Source organism: Rhinolophus sinicus, linkage group LG02, assembly GCF_036562045.2.
Source record: "Rhinolophus sinicus isolate RSC01 linkage group LG02, ASM3656204v1, whole genome shotgun sequence".
Taxonomy (NCBI): Eukaryota; Metazoa; Chordata; class Mammalia; order Chiroptera; family Rhinolophidae; genus Rhinolophus; species Rhinolophus sinicus.
This window is the reverse complement of record NC_133752.1, coordinates 109,937,793-109,954,654: the sequence shown is the minus strand read 5'-3', so window position 1 is coordinate 109,954,654 and position 16,862 is coordinate 109,937,793. Positions and strand designations below refer to the sequence as shown.

General features: G+C 37.6%; 1 protein-coding gene across 2 annotated transcripts in view; it reads left to right on the top strand.

The window, feature by feature from the left end:
• Nucleotides 1–16,862, top strand: part of CECR2 (CECR2 histone acetyl-lysine reader) — a 159,764-nt gene that overhangs the window by 97,564 nt on the left and 45,338 nt on the right. For both annotated transcript variants that reach the window (XM_019757226.2, XM_019757225.2), the window contains exon 2: nucleotides 49–143. In XM_019757226.2, the coding sequence (XP_019612785.2) occupies nucleotides 49–143 (95 nt within the window). The remainder of the gene's footprint in view (nucleotides 1–48; nucleotides 144–16,862) is intronic.

Genomic DNA, 16,862 nt, shown 5'->3' with positions numbered 1-16,862 from the left:
TACAAATGTCTGTGTTTGAGCTCTCACCCCGTCTCTCGTCCTCCTCAGGAGTTAGAAGCAGCTCTCCACAGAGATGATGTGGACTTTATCAGCGACCTGATCGCCTGCCTGCTTCAAGGCTGCTATCAGCGAAGGGATATCACGTGAGTAGTTCTGATCCTGCTGAGTGTCTCGCACAGGAAACAGTGACGCTTCATGTCTCCTGTAACAAACCAGAGCCGGTCATTAGCCAATCCTACATAACAGTGTAGGCTGAGTACTTACAGGTGGATTCCCAAGCCTTGTGCTTAGCTTTTTAATGTTGAGTTTTATTTTTATTATAATCCTTGAACTTTATTTACTTCCCTCTACAAATCTGTGCTCCTTATTCTTAGATCTACCAGCTAACATTCATGTGTAGAATTTCTTCCTGTCAGCATATGCCTTTCTTTCTGATTTTTATTTACAGTACTGGTAAAATGTTGCCAGCAAATTAAAACTAGATTTTACTGTGTTTCTGCCTCTTGGGTATCTTCTGTTGTTCTCATAAACAGTAGTGTAGTTTTTTTTTAACATGGAGCTTTTAGGCTCCCTCACGCTATAACTGCCAAGTAAACAGCTCTCCAGTACATTTGAGATGTGTAGAAGTTTGGGGCAAAATTTTATCTGTAGATAAAGATATATAGCAAGTAAAGGATCTTCCTGATATGGCCTCACCCCTTATTTTGACCCTAACTTGAGAAGCATTTTCTTTGCTAGTACATTTCGACACAGAACAGAACTATAAGGTGTTACCCTCTCCAAAAGCTGAGACACATTGGGATTCCCAGCCTCCAGTCCAAGCAGGAGCTTGGGGTATTACGGTTTATATTTTTCAGAGAGTTAAAGAATGGTATCTTAACTACTTCTATTAAGTCTGCTCTTAGTTGTTTGTTAGGATTGGGAAACTAGGTCCAATACTAATGTGCAGTAAACTTGTAGTTACAAGGTGAGTAAGAGATTGATGCAGTACATGCCTTTGTGTTCGGGGTGGGCAGCTGTGTTCCTGAGGGAGAGCTGTGTCTCCGGGACTTAGTGTTAATGTAGTGACTTCTGCCCCCAGAACACCCAGGTGGTACTGAACAGAGGAGACATAAAAGGGGAGATCACCTGGGGTCTTACCACTTGCGCGTAACAACCAAGTTTTGACTATATTTTCTCCCATTCTCTTTTTGGGGTGTCACTTTGGGGCTTGTGTGGTTTTTAAGTACAGTTGTAGTCATACAGCATATGTGATTTTACATTTTCATATCTTGCATTTTTTCATTATAATGATTATTTTTCTTATAACCACCTTTTCTTTAAACATAATTGTCAAATAATCCAAATTGGTAGATGAACATTTGTGCATAGCTTTTAACTGTTGTAAATATGTTGTAATTCATAGCCTTGGACATAAAAATATGCACAACTAGTGAATTACCTCCTCCAGTTTAAATTTCTGGAAGTGTAGTCATTCAGTCAAAAGAAATGCCTGTTTAAAATATTTTAGATCAGTTGCCAAGCTGCTCAGCACAGAGCCTGCTCCATTTTACCTTTGAGGCAACAGTGTATGAGGGTATCTGTCTGCCTAACGCTCTCTGGACATCGCTCCCTATCTGCTGGCCAGCGGTGCTAGGAGAACAGATACTCAGGCCCTCACAGAACATTATACCCTGTGCTGTGCTAATGATGGGCATGACGATAGGATTGCGAATTGTACAGTCAGCAGGTTAGTGCTCTGAAGTCAACAAAGCATATACCTGTGTGAGAAAGGGATCATGTGAACTGAGCCTACACAGAGGAGCCTTCTGAGGCCAGTGTCCATATATCGTAAAGCCCAATAAAGAAGTGAATGAATGAACCTACCAAAGAACTGCAAGTGGTAAGAGTGATTGTCTAGGGTTTGATACCCTAGAACAGAGCCTAGAGGTTACAAAGTAATAGGTCTCATGTAGTTCAGAAACAAGGTTTGATTGAGCTGCAGTCTTGACCCCTGAGTGTTAAATTTTGATTTGTTGCCAACATCTAAAGTGAGATTCATATTTAAAATTCCAAGTTGTAGTTTGTAGAAAACATCTTAAGTTCTGAACGACCATCACCTGTAGGGGAGACGGAGCCTGTGTGCTCTGCTCTGCCGCAGTCCCCACCATTCCTTAGTGCTCTCCCTCCCATGCTGAGGCTGGCTGGTACTACTCACCACCTGGCCCACTTATTTTCTTTATCTGTTTGTCTCCTGCGTGCATTCAGTTCAAGGAATCCAGTGTAGCCACAGCACAGTAGGAATCGGAGCCTAACTGGTCTTGTAGGCTGGTTAAGAATTTGGGGATGTAATCCTATAAAGCAAGGAGAGCAGGGGAGTGGTGAGATTTGTGTTTTTAAATAAGCTTCCTGGGGAGAAAGGGGGAAACAGGAAGATCAGGTAGGGGCTAACGAACTAGTCAGGTGAGCGAGGAGAGAAGTAGACACAGTGAAGGACTATTAAGTAGGTAAAATTGACTGGACCTGCTGTCTCTCATCTTGACCAGTCTGATAGGTGTAAAACTGTTTTAACTTGCATTTTGTTGATTATTCTTCACATGTTCAACATCTTTTCTTAGGTTTATTGCACATATTTGTAATTTTTGTCTACTTGAATTTCCTGTTGTGTGATTGGATCATTTCATCTCTTGGTGTATTGGTTGAAGATAAGCAAAAGAAATGCCCGTTTAAAATTTACCAGACTGCCCTCCTCAAAGGTGGCTCTACTTTACTCTTGCATAGGTGGTTCTTGTACTCTCAGCAGTTCTGCGCATTGCCCTAGGTGCTGGCAGGGCAAAAGTGTCTCCTATCTCTTGTGGAGCTTAGAGTCTTCTGCGTGTGATGGTGATGGTGAGGGTGGAGGTGGGCAGGCTGTAGTTTAAGATCTAACTATCTGAAGTCGTACTATTTATGGAATGATTCTTGCCTCCCTGTTGGTATGTGATACCTGTTTGATCTTTCAGTAATTGTTTACATGCGCTGAGATCCGCTTGGCGCTTCCTGGTTACACCTGTCAGTCTCTTTCCACACTGATACCACTGGTCTGAATTAATCCTGTTTGTTAGTTCTTCCAGAAAATGATTATATAATCATGTCATATTCTATAAGAAATTCTCTTAATGACAATCCAATAAACCTGTGAATAAATTTGGGCAAAATTGATGTCTTTACAATATTCAGATTGCTTTTTTATTTAAGTCCTTTATACTACTAAGTAAAAAGTTGTAGCATTACTCATTTAGGTCAGATACATTCCTGGCTATTTTAATTTTTGTTGCTCTTAAGAGTAGAATCGGGGTGGCCAGATGGCTCAGTTGGTTAGAGTGTGAGCTCTGAACAACAGGGTTACTAGTTCGATTCCCACATGGGCCAGTGAGCTGCGCCCTCTACAACTAGATTGAAGACAACAAGCTGCCGCTGAACTTCTGGAAGGGCAGCCGGGTGGTTCAGTTGTTAGAGCGTGAGCTCTCAACAAGGTTGCCGGTTCAATTCCCGCATGGCGTGGTGGGCTGTGCCCCCCTGCAACTAAGATTGAAAATGGCGACTAGACTTGGAGCTGAGCTGCGCCCTCCACAACTAGATTGAAGGGACAACGACTTGGAGCTGATGGGCCCTGGAGAAACACACTGTTCCCCAATTTAAAAAAAAAAGTGCTTTTAAATATAGGATATATTTCTTGATGTATCTTCAATCTGCCCAGTTTATTAACCTTAATTTTTTAAAGTTAAATTCTCTTTTGATTTTCTAGGATTATCATCCCACTTTCCGTGTTTGTACTCTTGCCTATTTCATGCTGTATTACTAGGCTGGTGCAAAAGTAATTGTGATTTAAAAGGTTAAAAATAATTGCAAAAACCGCAATTACTTTTGCACCAACCTAATAGTTATCTGCTGCTGTGTAAAAAATCACCATAAAACTTAGCAACTTTAAAACAACAAAATTGTGTTATATCTCAGTTTTTGTGGGTCAGAAATCTGGGCTTAACTTAGCTGAGTGTGTCTAGCTTAGCATCTCTTACAAGGCTGCAATCAAGGTACCAGCCGATACTCACCTTGAGGCTTGACTCGGGGGAGGATTCATGTATTTGTTTTCTGTCATTGCATAGCAAATTCCCACAGATTCAGTGTCTCATTAGCTCACAACAGTTTTGTAGGTCAGAAGCCTGTGCATGGCTGATCTGGGTCTTCTGGTCAGTCTCACGGGGCTGTAACCAAGGTGGCGGCCAGGCTACTTTACAATCTGGAAGCTTAACTGGGGAGTCATCTGGGTGATCTCGGCAGAGTCCTCTCTTTGCAATTGTAGTCCTGGGGTCCTTGTTTTCTTGTTGGCTGTTGTCTGGGAGCTGCTGTCACTTCATAGATCTCCCTCAGTTCCTTTCCCACACGGTGTGGGTGCTCTCACACTGTGGTTGTCTGCATCTGCACGGCCAACAGGAAAACAGCGCTAGTCTGCCAGGGCAGTCTTAAATAAACAACGTAATCCTGGGAGTGACACATCTTTGACATATTTTCTTGACTGAAACAGACAAGTTCTACTTCACACAGAGGAGGGGATTGTACAAGGGTGTGAATACCAAGAGGCAGAAATCATTTGGGGGTCTCTTAAAAGCCGCCTGCTCTATGTACTTTTCTTTGTTTGTTTTTGGGGTTTTTTGTTTGTTTGCTTGTTTGTTTGGTTTTTATTAGTCTCAGGTGTACAAAGCAATGTGATAGTTCGACATTTATACCCCTCTCTGCTATTCAAGGTCTGACAATTAAATTCGCGAACTTATTGCACTGATGTTGCTAGCCTTTTTTGATATCAGAGGGATTACATGAATTTGTACCAACTGGACAAACAGCCAAGTCTACCATTTGGAAGTGCTGAAAAGGCTGCATGAAAAAGTTTGACGACCTGAACTTCTTGCCAACAATTGATTGCTGTTGCATCACAACAATGCACCATCTCCCACAGCACTGTCTGGGAGGGGGTTTTTAGCCAGTATTGGAACACCCTCCCTACTCACCTGATCTGGGGGCCAATGACTTCTTTCTTTACCTGAATATAAAGGAAATATTGAAAGGAAGACATTTTGGGGTGTCCAGTTAGCTCAGTTGGTTAGAGTGTGGTGCTCGTAACAACAAGGTTGCCGGTTCAATCCCCACCTGGGTCACTGTGAGCTGCGCCCTCCACAACTAGATTGAAACAACTACTTGACTTGGAGCTGATGGGTCCTGAAAAAACACACGTAAATAAAAAAAATTATTTTAGTGTTAAAAAAAAAAGGGGAAGACATTTGGATGACATTCAGTACATCAAGGATAATAAAATGACAGCTCTGGTGGCCATTCCAGAAAAAGAGTTCCAAAATTGCTTTGAAGGGTGGACTAGTCGCTGGCGTCGGTGCATAGCTTCCCAAGGGGAGTACTTCGAAGGTGACCGTGGTGATATTCAGCAGTGAGGTGTGTAGCTCTTTTTCTAGGATGAATTTGTGAACTTAATTGTCCTACCTTGTATGTGTTTATGTGTATTGACTATCTTCCAGTACAAAACTAAATGGTATTGGTTAAGGTTTATGCTTGCATCTAATCACAGTTACTTAGCTGTTAAAAATATATCATAAATTTTGTGTATATTTTGATAGACTTTTGGACAAGAACCAGTTGATTTTTGGATAATCACATGTGAATCGGATTATCAACAAGAGGTTTCTGTTTGCCCCTTTGTTTGGGTAATTGAATATACCTAACTTGTTCCTAGTATAATTTTATTCCTCCCATATTTACCATTAGTCTCCCTTATAAATTATAGAAAAGGTGTGCATTTACATTGATAATATTCCCTATAAAGACAACTAATTTAAAAATAATTATGGATGTTCTACAGAATTCTTTTTTTAGCTTAGTTGCCACCTTTTCCCATCATTCATTGTATTTTCATTTGGGTTCATCTCATAGATTAATAAGGTCCCGTTTTATAGGGAAGGAAACATCTGAAAATGAGTTATTTATCAGGTCACATAGCCAGTTACAGAATGAGTAAGTCCCACATCATCTTGCCCTTAAGGCAAGTTAATACAAAGAATTGAAGTAACAGGGGTCATAGAATCTAATTTTAGGCCTATAATTCAGGCACTCTCATGTTCTATCTTCTTTACATAAAATTAATGCATTTTGACAGTGTAAAACAAAAATTTAAAAATTACCTAATATAATATAGAGCAGAAATTTCCATCACCTTGCTGAAGATGGGGTACCAGGTGAGGTGTACTGATAGGTTTATTTTTTACATATACAGAGGGTGCCAAAAAAATGTATACACATTTTAAGAAAGGAAAAAACTATTAAAATGGTAATACTCAATATACGTATACCGATAGCAAAAGATGAATACCAGTCACGTGTATACATTTGTTTTGAAACGCCCGGTGTATACATCTAGAGGTAAAAACAGTATTTCAGAATGTATCTGTCTCATCAAAACTATGTTGGCTCATCGGTTACATGCAAATGCCCTGTTTCATTCTGTCATCTGCTTCTTCTGTGTTCTTTCCACAGCTTCGGCCTTTGTAGAGGACACAGAGACCCAGTATTTGGGAGAGGCTGTGGAGATTGCCTGCTCCCCTTCCACAGTGCTGAGTCACGGCAGCTCTTAGAAATACCACTTTCCTCCTTACCACAGCGCTATGTCAGTTACTCCTAAATGATTCTTTTGACAGAAGGAGTTAATTTCTCTTTTAAAAAATGCTGTAATCAAATGTCAGAAAATTTCAAAATCTTATAATGAGAGAGAACAGTTTTTGCCCTTCCTTTGGTCAGCATGTGTTTTCTTTGACTTTTCTGCTATTGAAGGAAAATGTGAAGGATAGACATAAAGAGAGCCCAGGGAGCTCAGTGTTCTCTATTTATTAGCCTTTTGTGTGGGGTATGGGGTGTGGCAGCACACGTAGTGCGCTGAGGCAGGGAAGAAGTGATTATTCCAACATTTCTCAAAGCACGCTGCAAAACATACCTGTGAGATGTCAGAACGTTGCAGAAAACCTTATCTGTAATTTGTATTTGTTAAAAAAAAGAAGTTAAGTACACATGAAACAAAATATTTCTGAATGGTCAGATGAATTTGGGAACTGGTAGCACCATGCTTTTAAATTAATTGATCTCGGGTGAAGCTCAGGCTTCATTCAGCCTTTTAAAAACCTGTTGTTGTTGATGTATAATACACACACACAAAAGTGCTCAGTGAAGTTTTACAAACTGAATGCACCTTGTAATGAGCACCCAGACAAGAAACCACTATATAATGGATTTTACTTTTTCCATTGACTGGAATTGCCCAAAATGGTAGTTATTTTGTCCCAGCAGTGGTGTTGACATGCTTTTAGTGTGAATATATATGCTCATTATTCCCTGAAGTTTTACTCTCATCCCATCCTAAAGAAAGATAAATTTGGATAAATGATTGTTTTGCCTTTTCTGGTTCTAAGACTCACCTGTTATGTAGAGCTAAGAAAGTTACATAATGTCTTCGTGCATAACTTAACTCATCTGTAAAATGGGAATGAGAACAATGCCCACTAAGTTACCGTGAGGATTAAATGAAATAGTTTACGAAAAGCTCTACAACAGTCTTGAGCTTTTAATAAATATCAGTTTATTATATCAGTGCATGTAGAAACATTATCATTGGTTTCTACACATGCTAAACAGAAATTACACGTTGATCCAAGCAACTTTCCATGACTTCTCCATAGTGGTTTACATGTGTTAGAACGGGGGTCAGCAGACTTTTTCTATAAAGGGCCAGAATAAATATGTTAGACTTCGTGTGGTTCGTGTATCTGTCACAATTACTCAGTTCTGTCATCGTAGTACAAAAGCAGCCGTGGGCAATCCTTAAATGATTGTTTTATTAGAACTTTATGGACATTGACATTTGAATTGGATACCATTTTTCATATTTCATGAAATAGTGTTTAACACGCCCCCCCCACACACACACACACCATTTAAAAAGAATGGTTTTTACATTCTTAGCTGTAAAAAAAGATACATTCAGGCTGGATTTGGCCCACGGGCCATAGTTTGACAGCCTGTTTTTAGAAAATTAAATAGGTTACTAGCCTGCTTTCATGAACTCAGTGTAACCTTTAAACTGGCATATGGAACCCACATTTCTTTTTTTTTTTTTTAATAAATGTTGCTGGGGAATGTTGGGGGACAGTGTGTTTCTCCAGGGTCCATCATCTCCAAGTCATCGTCCTTCAATCTAGTTGTGGAAGGCACAGCTCAGCTCCAACTCTAGTTGCCGTTTTCAATCTTTAGTTGCAGGGGGCGCAGCCCACCATCCCATGCAGGAATTGAACCGGTATCTTGTTGTTGAAAGCTCACATTCTAACCAACTGAGCCATCCGGCCGCCCCTCGGAAGCTCAGTGGCAACTCATTGTCTTCAATCTAGTTGTGGAGGGTGCAGCTCTGGCCCATGTGGGAATTGAACCTCCAACCTTGTTGTTCAGAGCTCGCGCTCTAACCAACTGAGTCATCCAACCGCCTGCCACATTTCTTTTTAATTGTATTCTCTAAACTGAGATTTGTGCCTTTATAGGACAGTATAATACTGTCTGCTAATGAAAAAAAAATGCTAACCACTTGTGTCCTTACTGTCCTAGGCACTGCTCTAATGCTTTTCAGAAACTCATGTAACCCTACTACAACTCTAATATGGAGTGTTGTTTCACCCATCTAACAAGGATGAGGAATTTGAGGCACAGAGAGGTTAAGTAACTTACCCAAGGCCACACAGCTGGTCATTGGTATAAGACAGATTTGGCTCCTAGCCGTCTAACCCTAAACCTCCAGCTCTTGACCACAGCCCTGTGCTGTAAATAAATTAAAAGAGAAATGTTAAAAGGAAAAGGTTTTCCTCTAAAACAAGAACTTTTTTGTGTGTCTGCTGTGTACTTCCTTGGCAGTGTAATGAAGTCTGTGGATTCCACTTAAGAATATGGTTTAAAGTCACAAATTAAATTCTATTACAACAGAACCCAGTTATATTGAAATGTAGTTAGTAAAATATTAAGGAACCAATTTTGATACAGTAATGTGCTTTTTTTAACTCAGTAAATATGCACTAGCAGCAAGCCTAATTTCATAAGATTATTATCTTAATTTTTAAGTATTGATGATTATAAATGTTATTTAAGATTTTTATGTCTGTAATGTGATATGAAAATACCTGATCCTTTTTGATGAAAAGTACACATACTAAAATTACTGTATTTTGTTGCCTACATTCCTAATTCAACGGAATATGAAATTTCAGTTACAAGTTAGTTAAAATAAAAATTAATATTTTCTCAGCGAAGTTTATGGACTGCCTGAATAGTATCTGTGGACCTCTACTTTAAAAGGTTTTTCAAATCTCAAATTAATCTGCATTACAGAATCAGTGTCTTAGAAGTGAAAGGAACTTTAGATATCATCTAGTAAAATTTGTGGGTTTTTTTAACCTGTGAGGAAACTAAGGTAAGCAACAAAACTAGTATCCAGTCATCTAACTCCTATTTACATACGTTCCATCATACCGTTGTGATATTCGATCTCACATATGTCTAAACATTTCCTGAGTGTTGCAATTAGATTTCAGTAACAAATAGGTTTGGCTCGTTTTCATTTATTTTGTTTAGAAATTTGTTGTGCCTGAGAGACAAAAGGTTTTCAGGAATTTGTTGATTTTGTGGCCAAGAACAGGTGGTGTCTTAATGGGTGTAGCAGTGGGACTCTCCTCTGCGCCTTTGTGTGATCTCCTACCCTGGAATGTGGGCAGGATCTGCTACTGACCAAGAGACAATGGTGGGATGTGTCACTCCTGTTGATGTTACGTCAAAGTCCATCCTGCTTTGAGGAAGTAAGCAGCCATGTTGGGAAAGCCCACATGGCTAGGAACTAGAGTGGCCTCTAGGGGCTGAGAACAGCCTGGTCTACACTACTGTGGATAAATCAGGCCCCAGAATAAGGTTGGGCGAATAAAGCAGATCACAGGGGCACTCATACCCATGATTGCATTTTTATAAATATAAAACAAGGAAAAGTAAATGAGGATAAATACATGTGAAAAACCTACAAAGAAAATCAAGGGAATGGATAGCACAATTCAGGAAAGTGATTATACCATGTAATAAGGGAGAAGGCTGTAGCTAGAGATGAGCGCAAGTGGTAATAACATCCAAGGCAGTGATTCTTAAACCTTAGGGACCTTAATCACCCAGAGGGCAAAGTGATTCATTAGAGAGTTGCTCTTTCAGCCCCGTCTTTTTTTTCCTTTGGGAAGTACCCACCATAATAGAGCACTAGATGGGAGACCAGGAGCTTCTGGTTTGCTCTCAGCTGTCAGAGTGAAGCCAGGGTTGGGTCAGTGTCTTGAGCAGTGGTTTAAACAGTACTAAAAAATTTCTATTAAATGCACATTCTGATGATATTTGGCCCCAAAAACCTTTTTTGTTTCTCCTTTTATCATCTTTAGTAGAGTGCTGTTTTGATAACCTGGACTAATTCATGCTTCATTGTGGTCTTTGCTTCCCTTTCCTGTGGTTTCCGCTCTAAGTAGAAATTTCGTAACAATTGTACATTTAACCTCTCAGGGTTAATTATGTATCTAGCATTCTATAATAGATTCTCTAGTCAGTTAAAAATATTTAGTATTTTGGGGTCCCATCAGTCCTTCGTAAAAATATTATTTACCTTTTTGGAAATTACAATACTTCTGTTTAAATATGTTCATTTAAACTCATCTTTATTAAGATATACTTTGGTTTGTTTTTTTATGCCTTTTATTTCTTTCTCTTGCCTGATTGCCCTGGCGAGAACTTCCAACACTATGTTGAAAAGCAGAGGTGATAGGGGACAGCCCTGTCGTGTTCCTGAATGTAGAGCAAAGGGCTTCAGTTTTTCACCATTAATTATGAGATTAGCTGAGGGCTTGTCATATATGGCCTTTATTATGTTAAGGTATTTTCCTTCTATACCTATTTTATTAAGTGTTTTAATCATAAATGGATGTTGTATCTTGTCAAATGCTTTTTCTGCATCAATTGATATAATCATATGATTTTTGTCCTTTATTTTGTTTATGTGATGTATCACATTGATGGATTTGCAGATGTTGAACCATCCTTGTGCCCCGGGGATGAACCCCACTTGGTCGTGATGAATAATCTGTTAATGCATTGTTGTATTCGATTTGCTAGAATTTTGTTTAGGATTTTTGCATCTGTATTCATCAGAGATATTGGTCTGTAGTTTTCTTTTTTTGTGCTGTCCTTACCAGGTTTTGGTATCAGGGTAATGTTGGCCTCATAAAATGAGTTAGGGAGTACTGTCTCTTCTTCAATTTTTTGGAAGAGTTTGAGCAGGATTGGTATTAGATCCTCTTTGAAGGTTTGGTAGAATTCACTAGTGAAGCCATCTGGTCCCGGACTTTTGCTTTTGGGAAGGTTTTGGATGACTGATTCAATTTCGTTACTGGTGATCGGTCTGTTTAGATTTTCCAGTTCTTCATGGTTCAGCCTAGGAAGGCTATATGTTTCTAAGAACTTGTCCATTTCTTCTACGTTACTGAATCTGGTGGCATATAGTCCTTCATAGTATTCTTGGATGATCCTTTGTATTTCTGTGGTGTCCGTGTAACTTCCCCGTTTTCGTTTCTGGTTTTGTTAATTAGTGTCTTCTCTCTTTTTATCTTAGTGAGTCTAGCCAAGGGTTTGTCAATTTTGTTAATCTTTTCAAAGAACCAGCTCTTTGTCACATTAAGTTTTTCTATTGTCTTTTTGTTCTCTATTTCATTTAGTTCTGCTCTGATTTTTGTTATTTCCTTTCTTCTGCTGACCTTGGGTTTCACTTGTTCTTCTTTTTCTAGTTCTTTAAGGTGTAACATGAGGTTATTTATTTGGGATTTTTCTTGTTTCTTGAGATAGGCCTGTAATGAGATAAATTTCCCTCTTAAAACTGCTTTCGCTGCATCCCAAAACTTTTGGTAGGATGTATTTTCATTTTCATTTGTTTCTATGTATCTCTTGATCTCGTCTCTAATTTCTTCTTTGACCCAGTCGTTCTTTAAAAGTATGTTGTTTAATCTCCATGTATTTGTGTGTTTTTTTCTGCTTTCTTTTTGCAGTTGATATCCAATTTCAAAGCCTTGTGATCCGAGAATATGCTTGGTATGATTTCAATCTTCTTAAATTTGCTGAGACTGATTTTATGTCCCAGTATATGGTCTATCCCTGAGAATGTTCCATGTACACTAGAAAAGAATGTATAGTCTGATGTTTTAGCATGAAGTGCTCTATATATGTCAATTATGTCCATTTCATCTAATGTGTCATTTAGGGCTGCTATTTCGTTATTTATTCTCTATTTGGATGATCTATCCATAGCTGTCAATGATGTATATAAGTCCCCTAGTATAATAGTTCTGTTAGTAGTTGCTTGGTATATTCCCTGATTGGGGGCATAAATATTGATGACTGTTATGTCTTCTAATGTCCATCTTTGTCCCTTGTTATCTTTTTCACCCTGAAGTCTGTTTCATCTGATGTCATTATGGCTACACCTGATTTTCTCTGGATACCATTTGCTTGGAGTGTCAATTTCCACCCTTTCACTTTGAGTGTATGCTTGTCCTTGTAGCTGAGATGTGTCTCTTGGAGACAGCATATGGTTGGGTTTAATTTTTTTGATCCAGTCTGCTATTCTGTGTCTTTTTATTGGTGAATTCAGTCCATTTACATTTAGGGTGATTATTGATATGTGAGGATTTCCTGTCATTCTATCTTTAGTTTTCTGGTAAGGCTGTGTCTCCATTGTTTCTTTACCTTTTTGTTGTTGTCTATTATTTCTGTGTGGTGGTATTCTATGATGTTTCCCTCTGTTTCTTCTTTTATTACAGTATATATTTCAGTTCTGGATTTTTTTTGAGTGGTTACCCTTAAGTTTATGTAAAAGAAAGTTTGATATTTAGAGTATTCCATTTTCTTCAGCACGCTTACTTTCTCCATTCCCATATTCCGGTTCAGGCCTTTATCTCCCCCTTTTTGATTTTTGGTTGCCACAAATTGTCCCTGTTGATGGTGGTCGAATAGCCTCCTTTAGTATTTATTGTAGTGCAGGTCGTGTATTAGAAAATTCCCTCAGCTTCTGTATGTCTGGAAAGGTCTTTATTCCTCCTTCATATCTAAAGGATATCTTTGCTGGATATATTATTCTTGGCTCATGATTTCTCTCTTTCAATAGTTTGAATATTTGGTTCCACTCCCTCCTGGCTTGTAGAGTTTCTGCTGAAAAATCTGATGATAATCTAATGGGCTTTCCTTTGTAAGTTACCGTCTTCTTTTCCCTGGCTGCCTTGAGGATTCTTTCTTTGTCGTTGATTTTAGACAGCTTCAATACAATGTGCCTTGGAGAAGGCCTGTTGGGATTGAGGTAATTAGGTGTTCTATTTGCTTCTTGGATTCGAGGGTCCAGTTCTGTCCACAAGTTTGGGAAGTTCTCATCGACAATTTGTTTGAATATATTCTCTGTTCCCTTCTCTCTTTCTTCTCCTTCTGGTATGCCCATTATTCTTATATTGTTCTTCTGATGGAGTCAGAAAGTTCTTGTAGAATTCTTTCATTTCTTTTTGGGAATTGCTGGGTCATATGGTAAGAGTATGTTTAACTTTAAGAACCAGCCAAACTATTTTCTAAGCAATTCCAACATTTATACTTATAATAGCAACATATATACAATCCAGTTGCCCCATATCTTTGCCAGCATTTGTTGTTTCTAATTTTACCCAGTTTTAAATTTTACTGATTCTGTTATATTTGTAATGGAGTAATTCATTATGGTTTTAATTTGCATTTGAATTGCATTCCCCTGATGACTAAATGTATAATGGGTTATGAATATTTTCACCTGATTGCTTTTCCATTGGTTTGACAGTGCGTTTTAAAGAATGACAAGTTTTAATTTTGTTCAAGTCCAATTCATCAGTTTTTTCTTAGTGTTTTCATACTTTTTATTTTCTATCTAAGAAATCAGGGCCTACCTCAATGTGAAGATTTTCTTCTAGTTTTATACTTTTAGCTTTTTGCAGTTGGCATTATGATGCATTTTGAGTTAGTATTTGCGTATGGTGAGAAGTAAAAGGTTGGTGTTCATTTTCTTCCTTATAAATACCATTTTTGTTCAATCCATTTCTGGACTCGGCCTTCTTCCACTGATCTGTATGTCTAATATTTATACAAGTACCAGATTGTCTTGAAATTGGATAGTGGAACTTTGCCACTTGTGGTTTTTTGGTTTTGTTTTTAATTGTTTTGACTACTCTTAAGTTCTTTGTATTTCCATATAAGTTTCTAAATCAGCTATGTTTTCCTCCAAAATTTCTCCAAATAAATAAAAAGCCTGCTAAGAGAGAATGAACATTTTGAGCAATATTGAATTTTTCTGTCTTTGAACATAATGTGTATCTCTCCATTTGTTTGTCTTCTTTAATTTCAGCAATATTTTGTAATTTTCAGTGTAAAGATACTGGATATCTTTCTGTTTATTCCTAGGTATTTCATATTTTTTTGGTGGTAGTGTAAATGGAATTATTTAAAAATTTTATTTTTCAGCTATTTACTGTTAGTCCATACAAAACACAATTGATTTTTATATGTTGACTGTGTTTCTATATAGTCTTCCTGAATACAGTTTACTGTTTCTGTTGTTGATTCTTGAGTATTTTTTAGGTTGTCTGGAATTAAAAAGAGGTTTGCTTCTTCCGTTCCATTCTGTATCCCTTGTACTTCTTATCTTACTGTACTGGGTAAGACTCATATATTTTTCCTGATCTTAGAGGGAAAATACTCAGTCTTTCATCATTAGGTATGATGAAGCGTTGTCCCTTTTGTATATTGTTGAATTTGTTGTGCTCAGGTTTTTGTTGATTTTTGCATATATGTTTATGCTGAATATTGGTTTGTGATTTTATTTCTTATAAATCTTTATCATGTTTTGGTACAGGGGTTGAGAAGTGTTCCTTCCTCTGCTTTCTGAAAGTTTGTGTAATTTCTTTCAAACCTTCCTTTGAGTATTTGAAAGAATTCTCCTTTGAGTTTGTAGTTTTCTTTGTGCAAGTTTTTGATTGCTTGTTATTGATTCACTTTCTTTAACAGATTAAGGTTATTCGGGTGTTCTGTTTCTTATGTCATTTTTGGTAAGCCATTTTGGCATTTTCCAAAGAATTTGTCTATTTTATCCAAGTTTTTGATTAATTTATTTCCATAATGCTGTTCATAATAATCTCTTATCCATTTAATATCTGATCTGCAATGATATTTCCTCTTTCAGTCCTGGTATTGTCATTTGTTCTTTCTCCCTCTTTATTCTTTCTACAGGTTTATCAACTTTTCAAATGTTCACTAAGGAACCAACTTTTTACCTTACCACTGTTGATCTGTTTTCTATTTCATTCATTTCTTCTGTTTTGTTGATTTCTTGTCTTTATTATTTACTTTGGTTTTTAGCTGGCTCTTCTTTTTCTTAAGTTACAGTACTGTCTGAGCCTTTTTTTTTTCAATGCAGGCATATAAAGCTATAAATTTCTTTCTAAGGAGTGCTTGGCTGTATCCCACAAATATTGATGTCCTGTGGTTTCTGTGTCGTTGAAAACGTTCTAATTTATTTTGTTATTTTTTTTTCTATGAGCCGTGGGTTATTTAATTTCTTGATATTTTAATGTAGTGATTTCTAATTCTATATGTTCAGGTAAGGTACTCTATGAAATTTATGTCCCAGCTTATGGTTTGTCTTGGTGAACATGTCATATGCATTTGAAAAATCAATATATTCTTCAGTTTTTGTGTACAGTATTCTGTAAATGTCAGTTATGTCAGGATGGTAGTATTTTTGAGACCTGTGTCCTCATTGACTCTTGTCTACTTGGTATATTAATTAATGCGAAAGATGTTAAAAATCTTTGGCTTTTGGATTTGTGCTTGTGGATTTGTCTGTTTTTTCCCTTTAGTCTGTCGGTTTTTGTTTCATGAGTTTGATCCCCTGTTAATAGATACATACATTGTTATGTATTGCTGGTGAATTGTCTGTCTTCACACCTACTTTGGTATTGAATCAAGCCATTCAGCTTTCTTATGCTCCTTTTGCACAGTATATCATTTTCTATGCTTTTTCTGTTTGTGTTTTTATATTTTAATTGTATCTTACAGACGATATCTTATAGTTAGGGCTTGCTTTTTTTCCACTCAGCCTGACAGTTTCTGCCTTTTAGTTGTGATGTTTAGTTTGTTTACATGAAGTGTAGTTATTGATACGGTTGGCTTTCCACTTGTTCCTCTGGGCCTTTTTTTTTTTTTTAAGTGTACAATTCATTGTTTTTTAATCACAAAATTGTGGTCATCACCTCTATCTAATTCTAGAATATTTTTATCACCCCAGAAGACACCTCATGATTAGCAATCACTCCTCATTTCCCCCAGTCTCCAATCCTAGGCTACCACTAATGTGCTCACTATTTATAGTTTGGAGTATTCTGGGTACTTCTTATAAATGGAATCATACAGCATTTGTCCTTTTTGTGTGTGGCTTCTTTCATTTAGAGGAATGTTTTCAAGATTCATCTATGCACTTCATTCTTTTTTACGACTGAAAAATATTCTGTTGTGTAGATAGACATTGTACCCATCAGTTCATGGACGTTTGCACAGTTCCAGCTTTTACTATTAGGAATTAGCTGCTCCGTATGAATGTCGTGCACACTTTTGGGTGGATGTATGTTTTCATTTTCTTGGGTATAAGCGTAGAATTGGAATAGTTGGGTCATAGCGTA